The sequence below is a fragment of the Podarcis raffonei genome, chromosome 1 (genome assembly GCF_027172205.1).
Source record: "Podarcis raffonei isolate rPodRaf1 chromosome 1, rPodRaf1.pri, whole genome shotgun sequence".
Classification (NCBI taxonomy): domain Eukaryota; kingdom Metazoa; phylum Chordata; class Lepidosauria; order Squamata; family Lacertidae; genus Podarcis; species Podarcis raffonei.
This window is the reverse complement of record NC_070602.1, coordinates 82,728,661-82,754,255: the sequence shown is the minus strand read 5'-3', so window position 1 is coordinate 82,754,255 and position 25,595 is coordinate 82,728,661. Positions and strand designations below refer to the sequence as shown.

General features: G+C 41.1%; 3 protein-coding genes across 3 annotated transcripts; 2 read left to right on the top strand and 1 right to left on the bottom strand.

Moving 5' to 3' along the window:
* The first annotated feature begins 2,008 nt into the window (after positions 1-2,008).
* Positions 2,009-2,956, top strand: LOC128418921 (olfactory receptor 1019-like). Its single transcript, XM_053399114.1, has one exon. The coding sequence runs from the start codon at positions 2,009-2,011 to the stop codon at positions 2,954-2,956; it is 948 nt and encodes a 315-aa protein (XP_053255089.1).
* A 5,326-nt stretch (positions 2,957-8,282) lies between these two features.
* On the bottom strand, positions 8,283-9,218 carry LOC128418929 (olfactory receptor 1019-like). The gene has a single exon (XM_053399128.1). It carries the CDS (start codon positions 9,216-9,218, stop codon positions 8,283-8,285), a length of 936 nt encoding a protein of 311 aa, XP_053255103.1.
* A 14,555-nt stretch (positions 9,219-23,773) lies between these two features.
* Positions 23,774-24,727, top strand: LOC128418892 (olfactory receptor 1019-like). Its single transcript, XM_053399054.1, has one exon. The coding sequence runs from the start codon at positions 23,774-23,776 to the stop codon at positions 24,725-24,727; it is 954 nt and encodes a 317-aa protein (XP_053255029.1).
* Positions 24,728-25,595: the final 868 nt, after the last annotated feature.

The following is a 25,595-nucleotide window of genomic DNA, read 5'->3' as shown; positions in this document are numbered from 1 at the left end:
CAGTGCCACACTTTTCTAACCATTCTGTCTGTGAAAGCATTATATCTTGTCAGATGAAATGACCACTCCCCTCTTTCCTCTGTGTGCTATTCTCCCGGTTACCCTTGAGTCAATTTCTGGGGTGTTGGGGGAAGGAGAGGGCAGAAAGCCCTGTTGTAAAAATGTAAGTCTGTGTCTTCCTCTGACATGGCTGGTGAGGTGAATCCTGCCTTGAATTTCTAATCTCAAATTGCATCTCGGATTGTGATAGCAGTTTCAGTGGAAAAGAGGAGAGCAGAGATAGGGTTCAACACTCCCTCTTGCCTTTCATTTGAAATTGCTCCCACCCCTGCTGTTTTATGCCAATCTTTGGCACAACCTGCATTTTTAGGTCATAAGTCTGTCCTGTACTGACTTGCAGTTGCATAACATTGAAACCTCAGCTTGGAGTTTGCAATATTATGCACATGTATTTGGGCTTAAAATCTACTAATGTCAGAGTAGCTAATGCCTCAGTAAAACAAGATAACATGGGATTGCAACTTTCCACCTTCCTTTAAAATATGGGAAAACTCTGCCCATGCTATATATTTTATTAATTATGATGAGAGGTCCTAAAATGTGAACAGTGAAAATAAGGAATGAGTGACAAACCTACATTTGTGCTAGGTCAAAATATTATCTTCTACAGAAAACAGCATGTGATAAAATAAAGATGACTACCAGTGCATCACATCTGAGGTCGCCAATATGAATGGCACATTGTATATTATGAGTGAAATGACCATAGCTTCCATAGGTTTGGCTCAGAAATAAACTAGACACACACACGCACAAAGAAATGGGGGAAAGGAGACTGAACATTTATGTGCCAATCTGTTTTTTGCTCCCTGACCCTCATTTGGTAACAAGAACTGTCCTGGTCATTTGCTATTAGTAGGCTGTGGAGAAGAATCCGAACATCCACAGAGGACCCTTGAGACAAGAGCAAGTGAAGAATTCCTGGTTGCTCACCTCTTCTGTGAGGTAAAAACTTTAGTTCCTAAAGCTCATTTCTGGGGTGAACTGGCCAGGGTGGGAGCGGGTTAAGCAGTTCCTTGTTATCCCTCAGCTTAAATATGTAGCCTCCAAAAACAGCTTTTGATTAAATGAGAGAGGGAGGGAGAAGAAAATATCACTTTACATGTTGCTATGTGTCACACCTAGAGAAAAGGTTAAGCAGCTCTATGTTACCCTAGGCATAAGCATGTGGCCTCATAAAACTACTGCTGTTTGGAACAAAATGTAAAGATGATTTGCTATTCTGTGTCATATCGAGTATGGAAGTAATTCTCTTTCATCATTGTTCTCAAATGAGAGCACACCTTTCTTAAATGGAAGAGGGAAACTTCACAATTATTGATTTTGGGATTCACGGATAATCGGAATATGCACTTTCTCCTCTAGCAAGCTGATTTACATGTCATGACAGAACATTCAGAAGAAGCTAGCACTTAATTCCTCCCATTGTGCTTCAAGTCATGGAAGGTGATATTTTAAAATATTGTCATGGTTTCTGATCTTTTCTGCAATTTTCATACAAGTCATCACTTGATTGTGCATTAATTAGCCCCAGTGCTGGTAAAGGTAGTCATAACTAGGGGTAGATGAGAATTTGGTTTGGATTTTAATGAGAAACCACCCAGTTTGCACTTTTCAAACCAATATGATAGCCCAAATCTTTCAACCAAATCTACACTTCTCTGAATTTTGTGATGCAGTTCTCCCAGCTAATAATATGTTTAAAAAAATGCATATATTGTGGAAAGGGTGCACAAAAACGAATACATTACTGGAAATAACACAGAGAACTGAATTAGGTGAAATCACTTGCCAATATGTATATATTAATTGAAACTTCATGCAAAAATGTGTTTATTGAAAGAAATTCACACTAAAATGCTGACACATCTTCATGAGAATCTTTAAGAATAAATCAATAAAATTACTTGTTTTTTATTTCCTTTTTGCTTTTCCTCCTAGGGAAACTATGGGATTAATGATGGAGTACCCAAATGAAACCATGGTGACTGAATTCATCTTTGTAGGCTTTATGGAACATCCTGAGCTGTGGGCCCTTCTCTTCCTGCTGTTCCTCTTGATCTACATTGTCACAGTCTCAGGAAATCTTGGCATCATTATACTAGCCACCCTTGATGCAAACCTGCACACTCCCATGTACTTTTTCCTCAGCAACCTATCCTTGGTTGATGTTGGCTATTCCACCACTATCGCTCCCAGGTTGCTGATGACCTTCCTACAAAAGAATAGCACTATTCCGTTCACAGAGTGTACCATGCAATTCTTCTTTTTCTGTCTGTTTGTCACAGTTGAAACTTGCCTTCTAGCTATTATGGCTTATGATCGCTTCACTGCCATTTGCAACCCGTTACTTTATTTTGTTGCCATGTCTAAAAAGCTGTGTCTGGTGTTAGTAACAAGTGCATATATTTGTGGCTTTGTAAATTCAGCTGCTCAGACTTTGGTGATATTTAGCCTGTCCTTCTGCAGCTCAGATGTTATCAATCATTTCTTTTGCGACGTTCGTCCCATCCTGAAACTTTCCTGTTCAAGCACAGCAGTGGCGAACACTGTGCATTTCATCTTTGGTACTGCAATAATCATGACCACTTTGTTGATTATCCTCATCTCCTATATCTACATCATTTTTGCCATCCTGCGGATTCGCTCTGCCCAGGGCAGACACAAAGCCTTTTCCACCTGTGCCTCCCACCTCACGTCTGTCACAATCTTCTATGGGACCATCATCTTTATGTATATGAGGCCCAATTCCAGTGTCTCAACAGATGAAGATAAAATTGTTTCAGTGTTCTATACTCTTGTGATCCCCATGCTAAATCCATTGATTTACAGTCTAAGAAATAAAGATGTGAAGGATGCTTTCATCAGGATGAGAGGGAAGATTTCATTAAATTAATATATTTCCTTTTCAAGATGAGTTTCAGTTTCCAATAGATATTAACCAAGAAATAAAATGTGTATTTGCTTCATTTGTGTGTGTGTGTGTGTGCAATTGTCCTACTGCAGTGGTGGCAAACCTTTAAGAGACTGAGTGCCCAAACTGCAACCCAAAACCCACATATTTATCACAAAGTGCCAAAATGGCACTTAGGGGATAAACAAATGAATATACTGCAATTTTTTGTGTATACCATGCCTCTAGAGTTGTTGACCTTTTTGGGGGAGGATTGCTCAGAGTTGTTGAGTTGTTAAAGCTTTCTTTTTTGGGGGGGCGGGTTGCAGAAAAACACTCACATGCAGGAAAGAAGCAGAAGCAACTGCTCGACGGCAGGGAGCAATCAACAAAAAACCTTGACGCAGCAACCAATCACGTGGACCTTTTCATTTTCCTACACAGTTTCACACCCACATGGCATGGCGGCAGCGGCGCAGCCAGAAACCAGCTGCTTGGTGGGAACGCTACTTCCCCCAACGCTGCTGCGGGCGGAGAGTGCTCTAGGCAGCATTTCCACCCCACAACGGCATGGGGGGGCAGATATACACCTAGAATGGCACTGCTGGGGCAATGGCGTGCGTTCCCACAGAGAGGGCTCTATGTGCCCATTCTGGCACGCTGTCAGGGAAAGGGAGACAGCTAGAGAGATGAGGGGGGAGAGAAGCAATTATCGAGAGCCGAAAGCGCTCATTAGCAGTTTGTCTTCTGACTCAGAAGAGGAAATAGGGAGGGGGCAACCAGCCCCCGTAACTAGCTACTCACAGAACAAAGGAAATAGGAGGCGTGCCCTGCACCGATGGGCATGCTGGGGAAAAAGACGTCACAAATATTCAGTCGAGACATCTGATTGACTGAAGCATGAACACGTTTGTTTGAACTCTTGTAACTGCTTTGAACTTTTAGTAATAAATCAACAAGACAGAAATGGCTGTGTGCCTGGAGCGTTATCTCTACTAGTTTGGCAGCAGCAACTCCTTACACACGCGTGCCATTGGTTTGCCACCACTGTCCTAGTGGGTTGCTTTTTTTTGCCTATTCCTCTCTGAGTAGTCAGTAGGTGGCATTAGTATTCCACAGCATGATTGGCTGTCTTCTGTCGGCCCTGGGAAACAATGGATGAGTGTGCCTTCATGGCTGAAGTCAAAGTGCTGGAGATTTACAGCACCTGCTTTGGCTGTAGAGACTGATACAGGCGAGGCATGTTTTGCTGGTTCTGGGGCAGATGAAGGCATCTGGTTTTGCTGCTAAAGATGCACCATGGCGTTCCTTCTTTCTGCACTCCATCCAGCAGTCCTTCCTCCTCCCGTCACTGCTGTGAATACACAACCTGACTGTCTCCCGGCACTATGGCCACCTGCAAGGGATTCCCAAACAACAGGGTTAATGTTGCCAGGCTTCCCGTCCTGTTTACAGACATATTTCACAACACAGAGTTGGTCTGCCAATTGGCCTGGTGCCAGAAGCCAGCTCCCTTTGCAGCATGTCCTTGGGGATCCTGTCGTTTTCCATTCTGTGGTCATGACCAAGCCAGCATAGATGTCACTGAGAGATTCTGGGAGGTGAACGTGATGGGAATGTGGGTTTGGAAGACCACATCTTTGTTTGAGACTCTGTCCTGCTTTGCCATGCCCCAAATCTTCCCGACACATGGCATTTGGGAGGTGTTGAAGCCTTGCTCCTGAAGTCTATAGGTTGCCCTCCGCTCTCGTGGCATATAAATATGTTGATTCAGTCACTTTGGACGGTTAGGTGTAGGAAGGAGCTGTAACCTAGGTGATCTCCTTAGGCACCTTTTGGGGTGAGGGGATGCCCCTGAAGTTGAATCTTGGGACTCTGGGGCCCGGGAGCTGGATAGCAGCAAAACCTATGAGACCAACGTGCCTCATCTGCTTGGAGCTCTGCGACCCTGGGCTGGAGTCACGCAGGGGAAACCTGCTTATTTGCCTTCAGGGTGTGGCCAGGTAAAGTGCGTAGGTGGTACTACTGCCACATCTCCAATTCCCACAGGCAGGGGTTGGCTTCCCTTATGGGTTTCAGGCTTTGCCTGGTGTTTGTAGTTAATTTCTGCACTTAGAGGGGTTTTCCCTCTGGAGGTTTTGATTGGTTTGGCCATCAGGTCACCATCACAATACTCACAGATATAAATGGTGGAATGCTTGAGCTGGGAGGGAGTGCTTTATTTCCTGCTCAATGTTACCTTCTTTTAATTATTTTTTTAAAATATACTTCTTTCATTTATTCAAAAATTTATACTTCACTTTTGAAATATAAATCAAAGCCGTCATGGTTTGCAGAGAATCATAAAATTGTTAAAAGACAATGAAAACAGTTCAAACTACTGAAATCATGGTTAGCACTCAATTTTAGTAATCATTTAAAACCAACAGAGGGACCAAATAAAATTAGTATAAAAACTAGGCAACCCAGACTAAAACACAGTAGAATAAAATGGATCGGCTGCTAATCTGAAGTTTAAAAGGCCCTGTCTTGCATTCCCAACCAATCATTCTTTTGGATATGAGACATATATTGAAAGCCCTGAAAGCACAGTCAATGCACAGAATTGTGTTTCTTTGCCACTGACAGCATGGATGACAGTACAGTCTCATCATGTTAGCACCCTGCTCAGATAACATCAGGTATTTTATAAACAAATTCAAAAGAACCAGTCTTAGCATAGCTCCTTGTGTGACACACTTCTTGCATCCCGTCAGGAACTGTCCCCACTTATTCCCATTACTGCTAAGCTTACTCAGGAGTCTCTGACTAGATAGTGCATGTTTTTGAATGGTTAACAACACCTGTACAAGCTCTACTGTCAGTGATGTGTATCCTTTGGAGTATATCACACACAGCACACCACTAGCAGAATGATATTGCAGCTTGAGTGCCAAGCTGAAAAATGCAAGGTGCATGTAATAGATTATTCAATATCCTCCATTGAGACTGGGATGAATGGAGGGTGGGAAGAATTTTAGCAAAGGAAATTCTCCACCCACATCAGTGGCTGGGGAAACTGAGCCATTTTGTTTTAACTAATATGAATTTTTTGAAGTGATTCTCCCTAATGTAATCCAGTTTTGAAGGTTATTTTCACTAATATATGTATTTTTGTACCTAAAGTCCCCAATTTTTCTTAAATACACTTCCCTTCTTTTCTTTCCCACATCCAAATTGATTTATTATACCCATTCCCAGGGTTGCCAACTGGATTATTTCAAGGATGAGCTAGTGTGGGGACTTCCATGGAGATGAAAAGGTGAAAAGCCCTGTAGTGGGATTGGGAATTTCTCAATCCAGCATTTTCTTTTATTCAGCCTCTGATGCAGCCTCCCACCCCATCAACTTCAAGAAATGATCCCTCTCGTCTCCACTGCACTGCAAATGAACATAAATAATAAACACCTCCTCTGGTCCACACTCTCCAGTTTCCAGTCCTGTCTCTCAGCACTCCAGCCTCCATAGGGCATCCCAAAAAATACTGCAGGTGGTGGAGGCAGCAGTGCTAGTCTCCTGCCACTCCAGCTCTTTAGTTTGCTCTACTTGGTTTCCAGCCCTGCATCTCACGCCAGGTGTGCAAGTTGACTCAAAGCCCCATCTTCCCCTCGAGGCCAGCCCAGTTCTTTTTCTTCATCTGCTCTCCCTCCCACCACTGAGCCCTGGAGACTGAGGCTAATAGGGAGGGGAGAACGCAGCCCCGTGGAGATCCTATGCAATATTTTGCAGAGATGGGAGTTAATTGGGAGAGGGAAGGAAGGCAGACTCCTCAGGAATGTATGCAGTAATTCGCAGTTGATTCCAGCTGGGCTGAAGCTGACTAGCTCCACCTGAAGTCTTCTTTAAAAAATATATATTTTTAAGACACTCTTGCCCACCAGTAGATCCAGGCTCTTCCACTGCCACCTGGAAAAAGCCAGGCAAAACTGGAGACTTCAGGTCAGCCCTTGGGGATCATACAGGCCCAAATCTTCCCCCTGTATATTTTCAAATTGTATACCAACACAATGAGTAAAGCATTTTACTATTCCCCTATATTATAGAATCATGGAATTGTCAAGTTGGAAGGGACTCGGAGGATCATCTAGCCCTGGACTAGACCAATAGTGAGTCCAATGGTCAAGAAGGCTATTTCCGCGCTTGCAAGATCTTGCTGGCTCACCGGGGTGAGGATTCCTAACAGGAATTCAACTCCTGAGCTTGGGGTACTGTGGCCAATCCCCCTCCTCTGACCCCTTATGAGGAGCCCCCTGTACTATGTTGACCCTGCCCAATGCTATTTATGCATCTGTACAAACAACCTTCTTTTCCAAAATTCAGAGGGAGAGCTTCTTCTTGTGAAACCCCACAGAAGCATGACATGGACAGAACTCTGCCCCTCAGTTGACGCTCCACTAGTCTAAGCCACTACTGGCGAACCATTTTGGCCTAAAATAAATCCCATTGCAATTCACACAATCCTGTGCATCAGTAGTGATCAACGTCAGAGGTCCTTTGGTGTGTCTCACCATGTTGAGAAGCATAACTGATTGGGATGTAAGACAGGGCCTTTTCTTTCTAAGCACCCAGATTGTAGCATACCCTCCTGAGAGACATTCATCTGATATTCCCACCTTAAACTTCAGATTAGCAGCTAGAACATTTATACTCTGCTGAGTTTTAGTGTGGCTTCATTTTATCCTTCTGTTGGTGTAAACTATTTTTTAAAAATGAGTAAAAAAATAGATTTTAGCAGTTTGGACTATTTAGATTGGGTTTTTTTAGATGGGAGGCACTGTGAATTAATCTGAGGTATAATTTTTAAAATAAATAAAAGAGAGTAACATAGAGCAGGACAAAGACCATTCACTCACAGTCTAGTTGTTCCGTTATTTAGATCACTGAGTACTGCTGTTGTGACCTGATGGCTGAATACAAAGTCAGACACATTAGGTTGGCTTTTAAGCCACTTTATTGATTCTGAAACCAAACCAATCAAAACCTGCAGAAGGAAACTTCTGTAAGTGCAGAAATCAACTGTAAACTCCGAGGGGAGCCCCTGGGCCAAAGAGTCCAAAAAGCCAGCCTTGTGGCCAACTCCTAAGAAGATCGCTTAGGGTAAACTTGCTTCCTGCACCTAACCACCAAAAGTGATTGAATCAACCCGTTTACACACTATGGACTACAACTGCCACTCAGCAGGTGTAGACTAAAAGGCTACTCAGTAGGCTGCTCACAAAAAACAAATACACATTTTCTTTCTTGGTTAATATCTATTGGAAACTGAAACTCATCTTGAAAAGAAAATGAATTAATTTAATGAAATCTTCCCTCTCGTCCTTATGAAAGCATCCTTCACATCTTTATTTCTCAAACTGTAAATCATTGGATTTAGCATTGGGATCACAAGAGTATAGAACACTGAAACAATTTTATCTTCATCGTTTGACACCCCAGAATTGGGCCTCAGATACATAAAGATGATAGTCCCATAGAAGATTGTAACGGCCATAAAGTGAGAGGCACAAGTGGAAAAGGCTTTGTGTCTGCCCTGGGCAGAGCGAATCCGCAGGATGGCAAAAATGATGTAGGTATAGGAGATGAGGATAATCAACAAAGTGGTCATGATTATTGAAGTAGCAAAGATGAAATGCACAGTGTTAGCCACTGCTGTGCTTGAACAGGAAAGTTTCAGGATGGGAGGAACATCACAAAAGAAATGATTGATAACATTTGAGCTGCAGAAGGACAGGCTAAATATGAATGAAGTCTGAGCAGCTGAATTTACAAAGCCACAAATATATGCACTTGTTACTAACACCAGACACAGCTTTTTAGACATGGCAACAAAATAAAGTAACGGGTTGCAAATGGCAGTAAAGCGATCATAAGCCATAACAGCTAGAAGACAAGTTTCAACTGTGACAAACAGACAGAAAAAGAAGAATTGCACAGAACACTCTGTGAACGAAATAGTGCTATTCTTTTGTAGGAAGGTCATCAGCAACCTAGGAGCGATAGTAGTGGAATAGCCAACGTCAACCAAGGATAAGTTGCTGAGGAAAAAGTACATTGGGGTATGAAGGTTTGCATCAAGAGCAGCTAGGATGATGATGCCAAGATTTCCTGAGACTGTGACAATGTAGATCAAGATAAATGCCAGGAAGAGAATGGTCCACAACTTTGGATGGTCCATGAAGCCCAGAAGGATGAACTCAGTCACAATGCTTTGATTCATGTATTCCATTATTTACCCCAAAGTTTCCCTAGGAGGAAGAAAATGAAATTGTGAAACAAGTACTGTATATATTTTTAATCTTCATGAAAATTTCCTAGCAGTTTAGTGCAAATTTCTTCTAATAAGAACATTTTTCTATGCAGTTTTGACTAATATGAATTTTTTGAAGTGATTTTCCGTAATGTAATCCAGTTCTGAAGATTATTTTCACTAATATATGCATTTTTGTACCTAATGTTCTTTTTAGAAGGTGGCATAATAAAATACAGGGAAGTTCACATTTCTAAGGATAGCTGAATTTTGGTTTGCATATTGGTTCAAGAAGTACAAATTAAATCATTTCCACTAAAATGCAAACAAAATTCAATTTAACCTCCATCGCTAGTGGACCTCAAAAATCCACTCAAAAATCTGGGACCAATTCTTCCTATCACCTCCCATGACCTTAACCCAGTGGGAGAATTCAGTATCACCTTCCTGGCAGGCAAAAGTCCTTGAGGAGCGTAGGCTAATGAAAGGCATTGTCTAGTGAGGAAGTGTTATCTTGGTAGGGTCCTATGGACTTAGACTTACTTGAGGACCACATTTGTCACAGTCCTTACACAGTCCTGTGACAGTCCTGAATGTCACAGTCCTGACATTCTTTACTCCCTTACATGAAGAGTGTCTGCATGTTACTATGTCACAGTCTCCTGTTGGCTGAAACCATGAACAAAATGTTTAACAGCAATTGGAACAACAAATGCTCCTGGCTGGAATCTGTCTCCGGTGACATCTGTTTTTGCTAAAGTCACTTAAAGGGAAAATACTGGAACTTTCTCTGTTAGTGTTTTAAACAACTGGAAGACTGCACTGGATATCAAAACAGGATTTTCCAAGTACTGCACTTCAACTAAAGCACTCCTACCCAGCCTCTGCTTTAAACTGAAACACACACATTTATTCCTCAAAGTCAGTGTTTAAGATGGGAATTGTAGTCCACCAAAATAACAATGGCAAGGACCTCTTTTCACACCAAAATCAGACATTTCAAATTTCTATATTACACAACAACACCATTCCCCCCCCCCCAAATACCACTGGCTAGTTGAAGCCGCCTTTGTGAATCAATATAGCTCTATCTTCAGTCCTGGTTTTAGTCTGAAAAACTCATCCATTTTTCTTAAACATACTCCCCCCTTCCACCACTCCTTTCTTTCACTCTAGCATTTTTTTATCAGCCTCTGATGCAGCCCCCCCGTCCCCCTCTACCCCATGTACTTCTTTAAATGACCCCTCTAGTCTCTACATGAAATAAAAATAAATAATAAACACCTTTTCCAGTGCAGACTCTCCAGCCTCCACTTCTGTCTCTCAGCACTCCATGCTCCACAAGGCATCCTGGAGATGCTGTAGGTGGTGAAGGCAGGAGTCCTAGGCTCCTACCACTCCAGTTCTTCAATGCACTCTCCTTGATTTACAGCCCTGCATCTCATGCCAGGTGTGCATGAACACTCAAAAAACCCTCTTCCTCCTCTTGTGACCAGCCCAGTTCTTCTCCTTCATCTGCTCTCACCCTGGAGACTGAGGTCAACTGGGAGGGAAAGATGCAACCCCCCCCGGAGAGTCTATGCAATATTTTGCAGAAATGGGAGTTAATTGGGAGAGGAGAGGAAAGCAGACTCCTCAGAGAATCTATGGAACTTTTTAGTTGCTCCAGCTGGGATGAAGCTTGCAAGCTCCCTCTTCAACCTTCTTAGTTATATCTGAGCAGGATGGTAACAAGATGAGATTGTCATATTGCTCTATGCTGTCAGTGGCAAAGAAACACAATCCTGTGCATTGACTATGCTCAACTTCAGAGGCTTCCAATATGTGTCTCATTTACAATTAATTTGGCTTTTTGCTTAGAATATATTGCTTGAATCCCTTTCTTAAAATTTTCTCCAAAATTCATTTCTTCAAGGACTTTGTTGATAAATTCCCATGAAATGTTATCAAATGCTTTCTCAGCATCTATAAACATCAATGCTGCCTGCTTTTCATTTCTTATTTTCAAGTATTCTACGATATCTATAATATTTCTTATATTATCCTTCATTTGTTTTCCTGGAAGGAAGCCTGCCTGGTCATGATGTATAAATTCCTTCAGTATTATTTTCATCCTATTAGCCAATATGTTAGCAAACAGTTTGTAATCATTATCTAATAATGAAATAGGTCTATAATTTTTTATTGATGTCAAATCTGTCTCTTGTTTCGGCTTTAAAGTTATATATGCCTCTCTCCAAGCCTCTGGAACCTTCCCTAACTTTAAGATTTCGTTCATTGTAGCTTGTAATGCTGCTAATAATTGTTTATCTAATTTTTTTATAGTATTTAGCTGACAGTCCATCTGGTCCTGGCGATTTCCCCGTTTTTGCCTGACTGATTGCTTCCAATAGCTCTGTGGATGTCATAGAGGCATTTAAAATTGCTACTTTCTCATCTGTGATTTTTGATAGTTTACTTACTTTCAAATATTCCTCTATCTCTGTTTTATTTTCTGATCCTGTTCTATATAAATCTGTAAAATACTTGACAAATTCTTTCCTAATCTCTTTTGGGTTGTCTAGAATTTTTCCTTGACTTTAATTTTACTTAGAGTATTTTTTTTTGTTTAATTGCCATGCCAACAATTGCATGCTCAAAATATATTTGTTTCTTTTAAAAAAAATTTCCACTCTACTTCTTTACAGTGGTACCTCGGGTTACATACGCTTCAGGTTACATACGCTTCAGGTTACAGACTCCGCTAACTCAGAAATAGTACCTCGGGTTAATAACTTTGTTTTTTTAAAAAATATATTTATTGAAATTTTCAAAAATAAAATAAAAAAGAAAGACAAAAAAGAGAAAAAAGAGAAAAAAGAAGAAGAAAAAGGAACAATTAAGAAAGTTTACATTGCTTACTTTCCATAACCGATTTCCTTGACTTCCCCACACCTGCCCTTCTTGTATTCCAATTCCAATTTTTAGCTCAGCAAATTCTTATCCCCACACTTTACCTTATTTTCTCTAATTCATTTTAATTAACCAATTTTAACTTATAAACCTCAATCTTTATATATCAATACTTATTTTTAAAAAACTTTTCCTAAATTCACCCCAACAATTTAACTAACCCATTTTAACTTAAAAACCTCAATCTTTATACGTCAACACTTATTCTTAACAATCTTTTTCTAAGGTCGGCCCCAATTCCCTTCCCCGAAATCCCCATTTTTATGTTAGTGGCAAAACCAACTTAATTAAAACAAAATATATTTATACACCGTTTGGATTCCCAAAGCCCCACCACCCCCTTTCCCGGATTCGGACCCCAACCAAAGTCCATCAGTCCATCTGCAATCAGCCTGGTGACCTCACGTCTGAGGCACTCGACTCTCTCTCAGTTTCTCTCTGCCGGTTTTTTTGATAGTCCTTTATTTTAAATTCCGAATCTCGAAGAAGCTCTGTTCCAATAAGGTCCATATTTCTTCCTGCCAGACCTCCATATTTAACAATGGAGCCAAGATCTTGTTTCTTACTTCTCATAGATCCAAATGTCCCAAAGGCTCCAATTTCCACATTAGCCAAGTTTGTATTCCATATGTCTTCAGATCTCCATATAAGGAGATCTCTCCAATTTCCATTCTTCAATTCAAACCAAATTTTCATCATCCTGTTCTTATTTTCCTTTATATCCATCTTAACAGGCCTCTGGCTCTCCTTAATCATCTGCGACATCATAGCTCCTCCTTCTTTTCCCTTCAGATCATCATGTTCCTCTTTAAACACATTCTCAGATGTCTCAAATTTCTTTTCTTGTTTGGCTGTACGGATTTTTAGATCAACAACAACGCTTCCCTGTTCATCTGCAGGAACTTGAATCATATCCCTTCCAGGCTCAGCAACTTTATTTACTGTTCCCTTCAGTATTGTGACATTTATAGTCAAAACATCCATCTGTTCCTGCAGTTTTCCCAGGAGAGAGAAGGTCTTCTCCAGTTCAGCCAGTATTTTTCCACTTACAGCCATTTTTGTAATGTCCTGAATCCCCTCTAGAGGGATTCTAGTTTCTTAATGTCTTCCAATTCCCACCCAAAAGCCAAGTTAGCCTTTTCTTCTTTATTTTAACAGTTTGTTACCAAATTGTAGCGAATATGACCAGCAAAGTCAGCAAAAACAAAGTTTCCCTTTTCTTCCAACTTTGACAGCTAGTTTGACAGCTGTCAAAGTCTTTATGTCTCTTCCGCAGGCTCTCTCACCGATCGCTCCCGGGTCTTGGGGGAGGGGTGAATTCCGTTCTCAATGTTAGCTCTTATCCTCCAGCACAATCACTTAAATTGCCCCAATGTAAAGTTAATTGCTTTTCTCCACAAAGAAGAAAGGTATTCTCACAACCTTAGTAATAAAATCCTTGCTTTACGATGTTTACAAGGCGGGTAGGCGGACTTCCTTTTAGCACCTTACCCGATCGTGCCTAATTCCCAAAGAAAATTTCCCTTTTAAGTCAAATTACCGTGTTACTCACGGGTCGTTACTTTTAATCCAAATGTTCAAAGGAAGAAGTTAGCGCTCTCCGTCCATGGCATGCGGCTTCACTCAGCAGGGGAAGCAGTCGACTCACAGCACCATGCCGCTCTCCGTCCCCCGTTCCAGAGCCTTTAAAAAGGCTCCTTTGCGGGTCGGGGGGCGCAAATGGTGCCCGCCGAGTCACCAGGTCCACAGGCTTCAGCGCCTGTGGTTTCTAAGGGTCCCCGCGTCGGGTTAATAACTTTGCTTCAGGATGAGAACAGAAATCATGCAGCGGCGGCGCAGCAGCAGCGGGAGGCCCCATTAGCTAAAGTGGTGCTTCAGGTTAAGAATGGACCCCCGGAACGAATTAAGTATGTAACCAGAGGTACCACTGTACTGATAATCATTGAATATTGTGTTTGTAATAGCTTGATAGCTTGCTTTGTACTCTCTTTGTTTGGTTTGTATATTAACTGTTTTTCTTTATTTATCAGGGCCTCTAAGATTTTCCTTGTCTTTTGTTCTCTCAATTACTTTTGGTATGCATTTTGTTGAATTAAAAAAACCTCTTATCACAGCTTTACTGGCATCCCAAATCATCTGAAGGTCTGTTCCTTTATTTAAATTTGTCTTGAAATAGTCCCCTAACATTTTCTCTGCCTTTTCTACCAAATTTTGATCATCTAATAAATCTTCATTTAATTTCCATCTGAAAGTAGAATGTTTTTCATTTTGTAATTCTAAAATTAATGGATTGTGATCTGTTCTTGGTCTTATTTCTTTTTTTAAACTATTAATTCCAATTCTTTAGAGACCCACATTGCTTTGATTCTTGCACTGCTTTTATGCACATATGAAAAAAAGTGAACTCTATGCCTAATGGGTGCTTAAAGGTAAAGAGACCCCTGACCATTAGGTCCAGTCGTGGACGACTCTGGGGTTGCGGCGCTCATCTCGCTTTATTGGCCGAGGGAGCCGATGTACAGCTTCTGGGTCATGTGGCCAGCATGACTAGGCTGCTTCTGGTGAAGCAGAGCAGTACACAGAAATTCCATTTACCTTCCCGCCGGAGCGGTACCTATTTGCACTTTGACGTGCTTTCGAACTGCTAGGTTGGCAGGAGCAGGGACCAAGCAACGGGAGCTCACCCCGTCATGGGGATTCGAACAGCTGACCTTCTGATCAGCAAGCCCTAGGCTCTGTGGTTTAACCCACAGCACCACCCGCGTCCCAAATGGGTGCTTAGTTCTCCATATAGCTGTCAAATTTAGGTTCTCTACCATGTCACTGAATCTTGTTGGGAGTCTCCCTTCTTTAGTGTCTTTTCCATTTCAAGTGAAAACACCCTATTTAAATCGCCCATTAAAATCACTTTCTGATCTGCAAATTCCAATAATTCTGTCATATATATATATATATATATATATATATATATATATATATACTGCTTTCTTTTCATTTGGGGCATAGACTCCAACTAATTGACTTTTTTCACCTTGTACTACAATCTGTACTATGATCACTCTTCCTTGTTCATTTCCAGGATTTGTTAAGGCTTTAATTTTGGTTTAATGTACAAAACCATGCTTCGTTTTTATTTATTTATCTGCTGTTATAATTTCCATTCCTACTTTTTATTGATTAGGACTCTTTTACAGTATGTCTACTTGCTATGTGGGTCTCTTGTAAGCAAATTACATCTAAATTTTGTTTTAGAATTATGTGTTCAGTTTTCTTTCTTTTTACTTTATTGTTCAAGCCATTTACATTCCAGCTCCATACCTCTAGATCTGCCATTTTATTTATCTGTTTTCTTTTCCCCTAGTCTTATCTTTTCCACCTCTTGGTTATTTTAATTATCTGTGTCCCCCCCCCGTACCTCCTTCACCTGTTCCTCCTGTTGCTCCAACTGGTTCTGATGGTGTATATGGGTTATCAAGATCTCTGCCATATCTTTGGCAGAAGTCCTGTGCCTGCTCTGAGTTTGTAAGTCTGTGTCCTTGTTTCTTGTATGTAAAGGAGATTTCTTCTGGAAACTCCCATCTGAATTGTATGTTAACTAGTCAAAACATTTGTCAGGAATTTGTACTTTTGGCATTTTTGTAACAAACGGGGAGGGATTTCTTTCACCATGAAAATCAGGTTTCCATCAGTCTGGAGTCTGTTTTCATAATTATTCTGGACTATAGCGTCCTTCAGCTTTTTAGAATTAAAGATCACCAAACAGTCTCCAGGCAACTCCCTTGCTTTAGCAGATTTAGTCCTCACCTGATAACAGCTGTCCATTGCTTCTGCAATGTAATCCTGTTCTTCACCCAAACATTCAGCAATTATGTTGCCTAGGTAGGTTTTAGGATCCAATTCCCCCTTGTCTGCGGCACCCCTCATTCTTACCACCTGGGATTTCTGCCTCATCTCTAAAACCGCTACACAATCTTCAAATTGATCTGGTCTACCAGACAGTACCACAATATCAGCCCTTATTGTCTCCTGTTCCTTCTTTATGTCTGCATTCTCACTTGCAATTTTTTGAGATTTAGCCTCTAATCCTTTCACAGAAAGGTCCAAAGCTTCTGTTTTGTTTGTTTGTTAAATTTTCCAGTTTGTTGGAGATTTCTGTGACCATCTCAGTATTTTTTTCCCAATTCAGCTACCACCATTTCAGACTGTTTTCGCATTTCTTTTAACATATCTTTTTAAAATTCTGTCAGAAAATCTGCCATTTCTGGAGAGACAGGTCTATCAGGTGTCTCCTGCATAGATCCTCTTCTAGCCACAGGAGCCTGTTTCTTAGTTGTTGTCATTCTGAGTTGCACTACTTCTATACCAACAAAACTTCTTTTCCCCCTCAAAGCAATAATTCTTTTAACACTATCTTATCACCCCTCCAAGGTCATAATTCCCCTTGTTTTGTTCCTACTGCCTGACCTTAGTTAGAGCACACAGAGTGAAAGAAAAAGAGAAAGTATCAAACAAAGGAGAAGGAGCAGTTCAGTAGTACAAATACCCTGAATTACAAAGACATCTCCAGAATGTAAAAGTAGAGATTGAAATTTTGATTAACCCTCTCAACATCAGTCTGTCGCCATCTGTTGGAGCTGTTAAAGAAAAAGGCCACAAGAGTAAAGATTAATTTTCTCCAGTCCAAGTAATGTCCTCTGCCTTCCTTTTGTAGTCAAATTTAACTTTCATCCAAAATTCTAAATGCTCTGGTCTTCACCAATCAATTTATTTAACTTGACAATGTGCAAAACCTCCAGCTATTTCCAAGCACTCACCCCTTCCTCCTTGTTTCCAAGGTTAGACAAGTGTTCCCCTGCATAGCTTTGGTTTAGATTGTGAAGATCCAGGTATTTTCAAATAATTCCAAAGAATCCAGTAATATGTTGTCCAAATAAAAGGAAAAAGGAAAAAAAGAAAAGAAAAGAAAAAGGGAAGAAGATTCCGGTGCTCTGGTCTTCACCAATTGTTTTATCTGGCCTGACTACAAGCCAACCTCCAGCTATTCCCAGGCACTCACTTTCCCCCCAAAGTTAGATGAGTGTTCTCCTGCGTAACTTTGGTTTAGATTGTGAAGATCCTGGTATTTTCAAATAATTCCGGAGAATCCAGTAAGATGTTCTCAAATCTAGGAACTGTCACTTCAAGATCAAGATCAATATTATATCCAATAGAGTTCAAGTTCAGCAATCAAGTTCAAACAGTATTAGCCTCACAGAAGGTATTTCTCACCAGAGGGATTAAGGTAGCCTATAAGTCTTCCACTTACAAATCTTTCCCTAGCAGTTGGCAGATAGTCAGAAAACAGAAGCTGACTTCCTTTTTGATTTCCATTTTCACCAAATTAAAAGAAAAAAAAGGAAATAAAAGTAAAGAAAATCCCATGATGTTTCAGCTTAGTAAAATTAGAATAAAAATCTCCTGCTTACCATGGCAGTCTGAGACTTGGACTCACAGGTTTCGATGCAACCGCGAGAGCTCTCAACCGCTCCCCCCCACTTGCCTTTCAACAGTGTTTTACCGGAGGGGGGGGTTGTGGTGGCAGAACATCACGCTGCTCTGCTGGACCCTTCGACGTTACACAACCCCTAGTGGAACTTTCGGGGGGGGGGGAGCCTTGCCGTGGTGCTTTCCCCTCTATCCCCTGCAGGTCTCGAACTGATCAGACGATCAGTTCTGTGCTGCATTTTCCTATTAGCAGGAAACCGGAAGTGCCAAAAAAACCACAAACTTTTTCCACTTGTGCCTCTTACTTTATGGCCATTACAATATTTCATTAAATTAAGTCAGTTCTTTTTCAAGATGAGTTTGAGTTTCGAATAGATATTAACCAAGAAAGAAAATGTGCATTTTTTTGGTGTGTGTGAGCAGTCTACTGAGTTGCCTGTTTGTCTACACCTGCTGAGTGGCAGTTGTAGTCCATAGTGTGTAAATGGCTTGATTCATTCACTTTTGGTGGTTAGGTGCAGGAAGCAGGTTTAGCCTAAGTGATCTTCTTAGGAGTTGGCCACAAGGTTGGCTTTTTGGACTCTTTGGCCCAGGGGCTCCCCTCGGAGTTTACAGTTGATTTCTGCTCTTGCAGAAGTTTCCTTCTGCAGGTTTTGATTGGTTCAGTTTCAGAATCAATAAAGTGGCTTGAAAGCCAACCTAAAGTGTCTGACTTTTTATTCAGCCATCAGGTCACAACAGCAGTACTCAGTGATCTAAATAATGGAATAACTAGACTGTGAGTGAATGGTCTTTGTCCTGCTCTATGTTACTCTCTTTTATTTAAAAATTATACCTCATATTTATTTATCAGATTATTTCACAGTGGCTCCCATCTAAAAAAGCCAACATAAAAAGTCCAAACTGCTAAAATCAATTTTGGTACTCATTTTTAATAAACAGTGTATACCAACAGAAGGGTAAAATAAAGCCACACTAAAACTCAGCAGAGTAAAATAGTTCTAGCTGCTAATCTGAAGTTTAAAGTGGGAATATCAGATGAATGTCTCTCAGGAGGGTATTCTACAATCTGGGTGCTTAGAAAGAAAAGGCCCTGTCTTACATCCCAATCAGTTATGCTTCTCAACATGGTGAGACACACCAAAGGACCTCTGACATTGATCACAACTGATGCACAGGATTGTGTGAATTGCAATGGGATTTATTTTAGGCCAAAATGGTTCACCAGTAGTGGCTTAGTCATGCTGGCCACATGACCCGGAAGGTCTACGGTGGCACGCTCGGCCAATAAAGCGAAATGAGCACCGCAACCCCAGAGTCGGCCATGACTAGACCTAATTGTCGGGGTTCCCTTTACCTTTACCTAGGCTGGGCCCCCTTTTGCCTGGTTGGGTAAGGACTAGAGGAGCTTCAACTGAGGGGCAGAGTTCTGACCATGTCATGATCCTGTGGCGTGTCACAGGAAAAAGATCTCCCTCTGACTTTTTTTGGGGGGTGGAGTTGTTTGTACAGATGCAGAAATGGCATTGGGCAGGATCAACAGAATAAACGGGGCTCCTCATAAGGGGTCTGAGGAGGGGGATTGGCCATGGAACCCCAAGCTTAGGAATTGAATTCCTGGTTGGAATCCTCACCCTGGTCAGCCAGCAAGATCTTGCTTGCACCACAAGGTTCAACACTATAGGCACATGCCTCCACATTTGGTGGGAATGCTCCAAAATTCAACATTTTTGGACATCAGTCTTACAAGAAATCTGCAAAATAACAAAACAGGTATTAGAAGCAACCCTAGAACTGATCCTATTAAATATCTTCCAAGAGAACAATGCACACTCAGAATACAAAGAACTCATAAGACACTTTCCAATGATAAGTATTTTGGCACTGTTGGGTTGGCTTCAATGTTCATGAGTTTGGGAATAGACAATGATACCCCTTTTTGAGGAGTGAGGTTATTACCCCTCTACTATATCCATACTAGGTTGCTCAACCATTGCTACTGTGTCCTTTCTTCTGGAAAATCAAGATAATCAGGTGACAGCAAAAACTGCAATTTTTTTAGCAGGGGCAATTGGAATAAGATATTTTATTTGAAACAAAAAATTTTTTTTTCCTTCCAGTAGCACCTTAAAGACCAACTAAGTTAGTTCTTGGTATGAGCTTTCGTGTGCATGCACACTTCTTCAGATACATATTTGATTATTGATGTATACCTCCAGAACCTATTTTTTATAAGGTAAAGGTAAAGGTATCCCTGCCCGTACGGGCCAGTCTTGACAGACTCTGGGGTTGTGCGCCCATCTCACTCAAGAGGCCGGGGGCCAGCGCTGTCCAGAGACACTTCCGGGTCACATGGCCAGCGTGACAAGCTGCATGTGGCGAGCCAGCGCAGCACACGGAACGCCATTTACCTTCCCGCTGGTAAGCGGTCCCTATTTATCTACTTGCACCCGGGGGTGCTTTCGAACTGCTAGGTTGGCAGGCGCTGGGACCGAGCAGCGGGAGCGCACCCCGCCGCGGGGATTCGAACCGCCGACCTTTCGATCGGCAAGCCCTGGGCGCTGAGGCTTTTACCCACTTAAGTATTTATCCCTGTCTTCAGTATATTCCATTTTATTTTATTGCTATGGCTAGTGGCTGATGCAAATAAAGAGTCTTCTGGTTCTACCATACTCTTTATCAATGAGCTTATTTGAAAACAAGGTAGAGAAAAATAACTAATGAGGATTGGGACCATATTGTGTGGGCTGAATGGAAAGCCAGTAGTCCTGTTTCAAACTAATTAAGGATGAACAGTGGGAACAAGAACAAATTCCCACACAGCATGTCCTCTGGCGATTATGCTGAGAGGTCCTACACAACATTTTAATGATACAGCTCTCATTCATATATTTCAGGGATTTGATTTCTAGGTAATACCAAAGCAAGTATAAAATGAGCAGTTCTATCTACGCATCTTGATTTGGAAGGCTTTAGAAATGACATCTATCATCTTCACAGGTAAAGTTACTTGGGCTATGTTGACTAACCTGATAAAATCTCAGTTATACAGATTTTATTTTCATTTTCTGTTCACAAAAGTTGTATGGCTGGCAGACCTTGCTACATGTTGTCTCCTGCATGTTTCCTGTGACTGTTAAGAGACCAACAGATAAAGCAGATCTCATTAAACGTGGACTGAAATTAATTAGGAAGGCAGTATTTTCATGAGGCTTTGCAGCCAAATTTTCAAACTCAGCTCAGATAAAACATTTAAGTTTCAAGTTTAAGAGACCTGTCATATTAGTTGGGCATTGAGGCCAGTGGGTTAATGCAATATGTCTGCTTTCTTTCTGCGAAAGGGAAGGGATAGTTCAGTTGGTAGAGCATGAGATTCTTAATCTGAGGGTTGCTGGTTCAAGCCATATTGCAGGGGATTGGACTAGATGATCACTGTGGTCTCTTCCAACTCCAAAATTCTCTTGTTCTATGTATTTGCAGTTTAAACATTGCAGGCATGTTCCTTTTTTTATTCGGCACAGCAGCCTATCAAATGAATGGGAAGACACCCATTCAGTAGGAAGAATAGCACAATTCTTCCCAGCTTTAAATTTCTGTTTACTCAAGTGGCAGAGATGATGACATTAAAGTAAAAAGAATGAGAAAAAAGAAACATGAAACATGAAACTACATGGAAGCCTAATATTTGATGGATTTAGGAAGGCTAGGTGGAGCTGTCCCTTTGCTGTAGTAGCGTGCTACAAGGGCTGATTAAGGATGCTCTAAAAGATCAACTTTTTGTGAGCAAAACATATGGGTGATGTGGGGAAACTTGTGACACTAGTCAGAATTAGACTAGTGAATCTGTCAATTTCAGTTTCTCTTAGTGCCTCATTTTTCCAGTCACTAGTTCTGTTTTCCCCGTTTCCACAGCAGTTTGCAAAGTTTTATTTTTTTTAAAAAAAATAACTGTGGGGAAATACATATCAATTTTTGATGGTATTTTGCCTAATCAGGAAAAAATATAGAAACCAAAAACTTCCATTTATCATTCTAAGCTGCTTGGGGAAAGTGGGTACTATGCTTGCAAAAAGCACCCACTCTTGTCAAAAAATATAGCCATTAAAAAAAATTCCTAGTTAGTGAATGGGCAGAATGAATTAGGCTAAGACAGTGCCATTCAGTGCCACACTTTTCTAACCATTCTGTCTGTGCAAGCATTATAGCTTGTCAGATGAAATGACCACCCCCCTCTTTCCTCTGTGTACTATTCTGTCGGTTACCCTTGAGTCAATTTCTGGGGTGTTGGGGGAAGGAGAGGGCAGAAAGCCCTGTTGTAAAACTCTAAGTCTGTGTCTTCCTCTGACAAGGCTGGTGAGGTGAATCCTGCCTTTAATTTCTAATCTCAAATGGCATCTCGGAGAAAAGCAGTGGGAAAGTGGAGAGCAGAGATAGGGTTCAACATCCCCTCTTGCCTTTCATTTGAAATTGCTCCCACCCCTGCTTTTTTGTGCCAATCTTTGACACAACCTGCATTCTTAGGTCATAAGTCTGTCCTGTACTGCCTTGTGGTTATATAACATTGAAACCTCAGCTCAGAGTTTGCAATATTATGCACATGTATTTGGGCTTAAAATCTACTGATGTCAGAGTAGCTAATGCCTCAGTAAAACAAGATAACATGGGATTGCAACTTTCCACCTTCTTTTAAAATATGGGAAAACTCTGCCCATGCTATATATTTTATTAATTATGATGAGAGGTCCTAAAATGTGAACAGTGAAAATAAGGAATGAGTGACAAACCTACATTTGTGCTAGGTCAAAATATTATCTTCTACAGAAAATAGCATATGATAAAATAAAGATGACTACCACTGCATCACATCTGAGGTTGCCCACATGAATGGCACATTGTGTATTATGAGTGAAATGACCATGGCTTCCATTGGTTTGGTTCAGAAATAAACTAGACACACACATGCACAACGAAATGGGGGAAAGGAGACTGAACATTTATGTGCCAATCTGTTTTTTGCTCCCTGACCCTCAGTTGGTAACAAGAACTGTCCCGGTCATTTGCTGTTAGTAGGCTGTGGAGAAGAATCTGAACATCCACAGAGGACCCTTGAGACAAGAGCAAGTGAAGAATTCTTGGTTGCTCACCTCTTCTGTGAGGTAAGAACTTTGAGTTCCTAAAGCTCATTTCTGGGGTGAACTTGCCAGGGTGGGAGCGGGTTAAGCAGTTCCTTGTTATTCCTCCACTTAAATATGTAGCCTCCAAAACAGCCTTTGATTAAATGAGAGAGGAAGGGTGAAGAGAATATTACTTTACATGTTGCTATGTGTTACACCTAGAGAAAAGGTTAAGCAGCTCCATGTCACCCTAGTCATAAGCATGTGGCCTCATAAAACTACTGCTGTTTGGAACAAAATGTTAAAGATGATTTGCTATTCTGTGTCATATCGAGTATGGAAGTAATTCTCTTCCATCATTGTTCTCAAATGAGAGCACACCTTTCTTAAATGGAAGAGGGAAACTTCACAATTATTGAATTTGGGATTCACAGATAATTGGAATATGCACTTAATTCCTCCCATTGTGCTTCAAATCATGGAACGTGATATTTTAAAAGATTGTCATGGTTTCTGATCCCTTCTGCAATTTTCATACAAGTCATCACTTGATTGTGCATTAATTAGCCCCAGTGCTGGTAAAGATAGTCATAACTAGGGGTAGATGAGAATTTGGTTTGGATTTTAATGAGAAACCACCCAGTTTGCACTTTTCAAACCAATATGATAACCCAAATCTTTCAACCAAATCTACACTTCAATGAATTTTGTGATGCACTTCTCCCAGCTAATGATATGTAAAAAAATGCATATATTGTGGAAAGGGTCACAAAAATGAATACATTACTGGAATCAACACAGAGAACTGAATTAGGTGAAATCACTTGCCAATATGTATATATTAATTGAAACTTCATGCAAAAATGTGTTTAGTGAAAGAAATTCACACTAAAATCCTGACATATTTTCATGAGAATTTTAAAGAATAAATCAATAAAATTACTTGTTTTTTATTTCCTTTCTTCTTTTCCTCCTAGGGAAACTATGGGATTAATGATGGAGTACCCAAATCAAACCATGGTGACTGAATTCATCTTCGTAGGCTTTATGGAACATCCTGAGCTGTGGGCCCTTCTCTTCCTGCTGTTCCTCTTGATCTACATTGTCACAGTGTCAGGAAATCTTGGCATCATCATATTAGCCAGCCTTGATGCAAACCTGCACACTCCCATGTACTTTTTCCTTAGCAACCTTTCCTTGGTTGACGTTGGCTATTCCACTACTATCGCTCCCAGGTTGCTGATGACCTTTCTGGAGAGCAATAATGCTATTGCATTCACAGAGTGTACCGTGCAATTCTTCTTTTTCTGTCTGTTTGTCACAGTTGAAGCTTGCCTTCTAGCTATTATGGCTTATGATCGCTTCACTGCAATTTGCAACCCATTACTCTATTTTGTTGCCATGTCTAAAAAGCTCTGCATAGTCTTAGTAACAGGTGCATATATTTGTGGATTTGTGAATTCAGCTGTTCAGGCTTCGTTGATATTTAGCCTTTCTTTCTGCAGCTCAAATGTTATCAATCACTTCTTTTGTGACATCCCTCCCATCCTGAAACTTTCCTGTTCAAGCACAGAAGTGGCTAACACTGTGCATTTCATCTTTTCTACTGCAATAGTCATGACCACTTTGTTGATTATCCTCATCTCCTATATCTACATCATTTTTGCCATCCTGCGGATTCGCTCTGCTCAGGGCAGACACAAAGCTTTTTCCACCTGTGCCTCCCACCTCACGTCTGTCACAATCTTCTATGGGACCATTATATTTATGTATCTGAGGCCCAATTCCAGTGTCTCAATGGATGAAGATAAAATTGTTTCAGTGTTCTATACTCTTGTGATACCCATGCTAAATCCATTGATCTACAGTCTGAGAAATAAAGATGTGAAGGATGCTTTCATAAGGATGAGAGGGAAGATTTCATTAAGATCTCATTAAATTAATTCAGTTATTCTTCAAGATGAGTTTGAGTTTCCAGTAGATAATAACCAAGAAAGTGTGTATTTGTTCTATCTCTCTCTGTGTGTGTCCTGGTGTGTTGCTTTTTTTGACCATTCCACACTTAATAGTCAGGAGGTGGCATTAATAGTACATAGCATGGTTGGCTGGCATCTGTGGGTCTTGGGGGAGAATGGATGAGTTTGTCCTCACGGGTGAAGTCAAACCGTTGGAGAGTTACATTGGGCGGTTGGACATTGGGGGAACCTTGATATTGGGTAGAGGGCATCTTGTAGCCTCTGCCTGCCCCTCCTTGGTTAAGGGTATTTTGTTAAAGGGATCCAGTGGGTGGGGTGGCCTATGACTGATGCCCAGACAGGGACCAAGGTCATATCACACCTCTAACAGGGACCTGCCAGGGGGATCTGCTATTTGATGTAGCTCATAGGCCCATTCCCCATGGTGGTCTACCATTAGATGCATTCCCAGCAGACGGGCTGGAGTGATTTAAACTAGCTTCACCCAATGTTTATGGTCTTTCCTCCTTTGGTCACAACTGTAGATACATGATCTGTCTCCAGACATAAGTTGAAATCTCCTTTCTTGTAACTTAAATCCATTGGTTTGGGTCCTAGCCCCCAGAAAAGGACAAAACGATCTTGCTTCACATTCCACGTGACAGCTCTTTATTTATTTGAAGATGACTATCGTATCACCTCCCAGTCTTCTCTTTTCCAGGTTAAAAACACCCAGCTCCCTTAACCATCCTAATAAGGCTTGGTTTCCGGACCTTTTATCATCTTGGTTGCCCTCCTCTGCACACATTCTGGGGATCACGTAAAACCCCCAAAAGTGGCATGTCTGGGAA

Excerpts from the sequence above, each read along its gene's own strand:
- LOC128418921 (XM_053399114.1), top strand. The coding sequence starts at position 2,009 with ATGGGATTAATGATGGAGTACCCAAATGAAACCATGGTGACTGAATTC.
- LOC128418929 (XM_053399128.1), bottom strand. The coding sequence starts at position 9,218 with ATGGAATACATGAATCAAAGCATTGTGACTGAGTTCATCCTTCTGGGC.
- LOC128418892 (XM_053399054.1), top strand. The coding sequence starts at position 23,774 with ATGGGATTAATGATGGAGTACCCAAATCAAACCATGGTGACTGAATTC.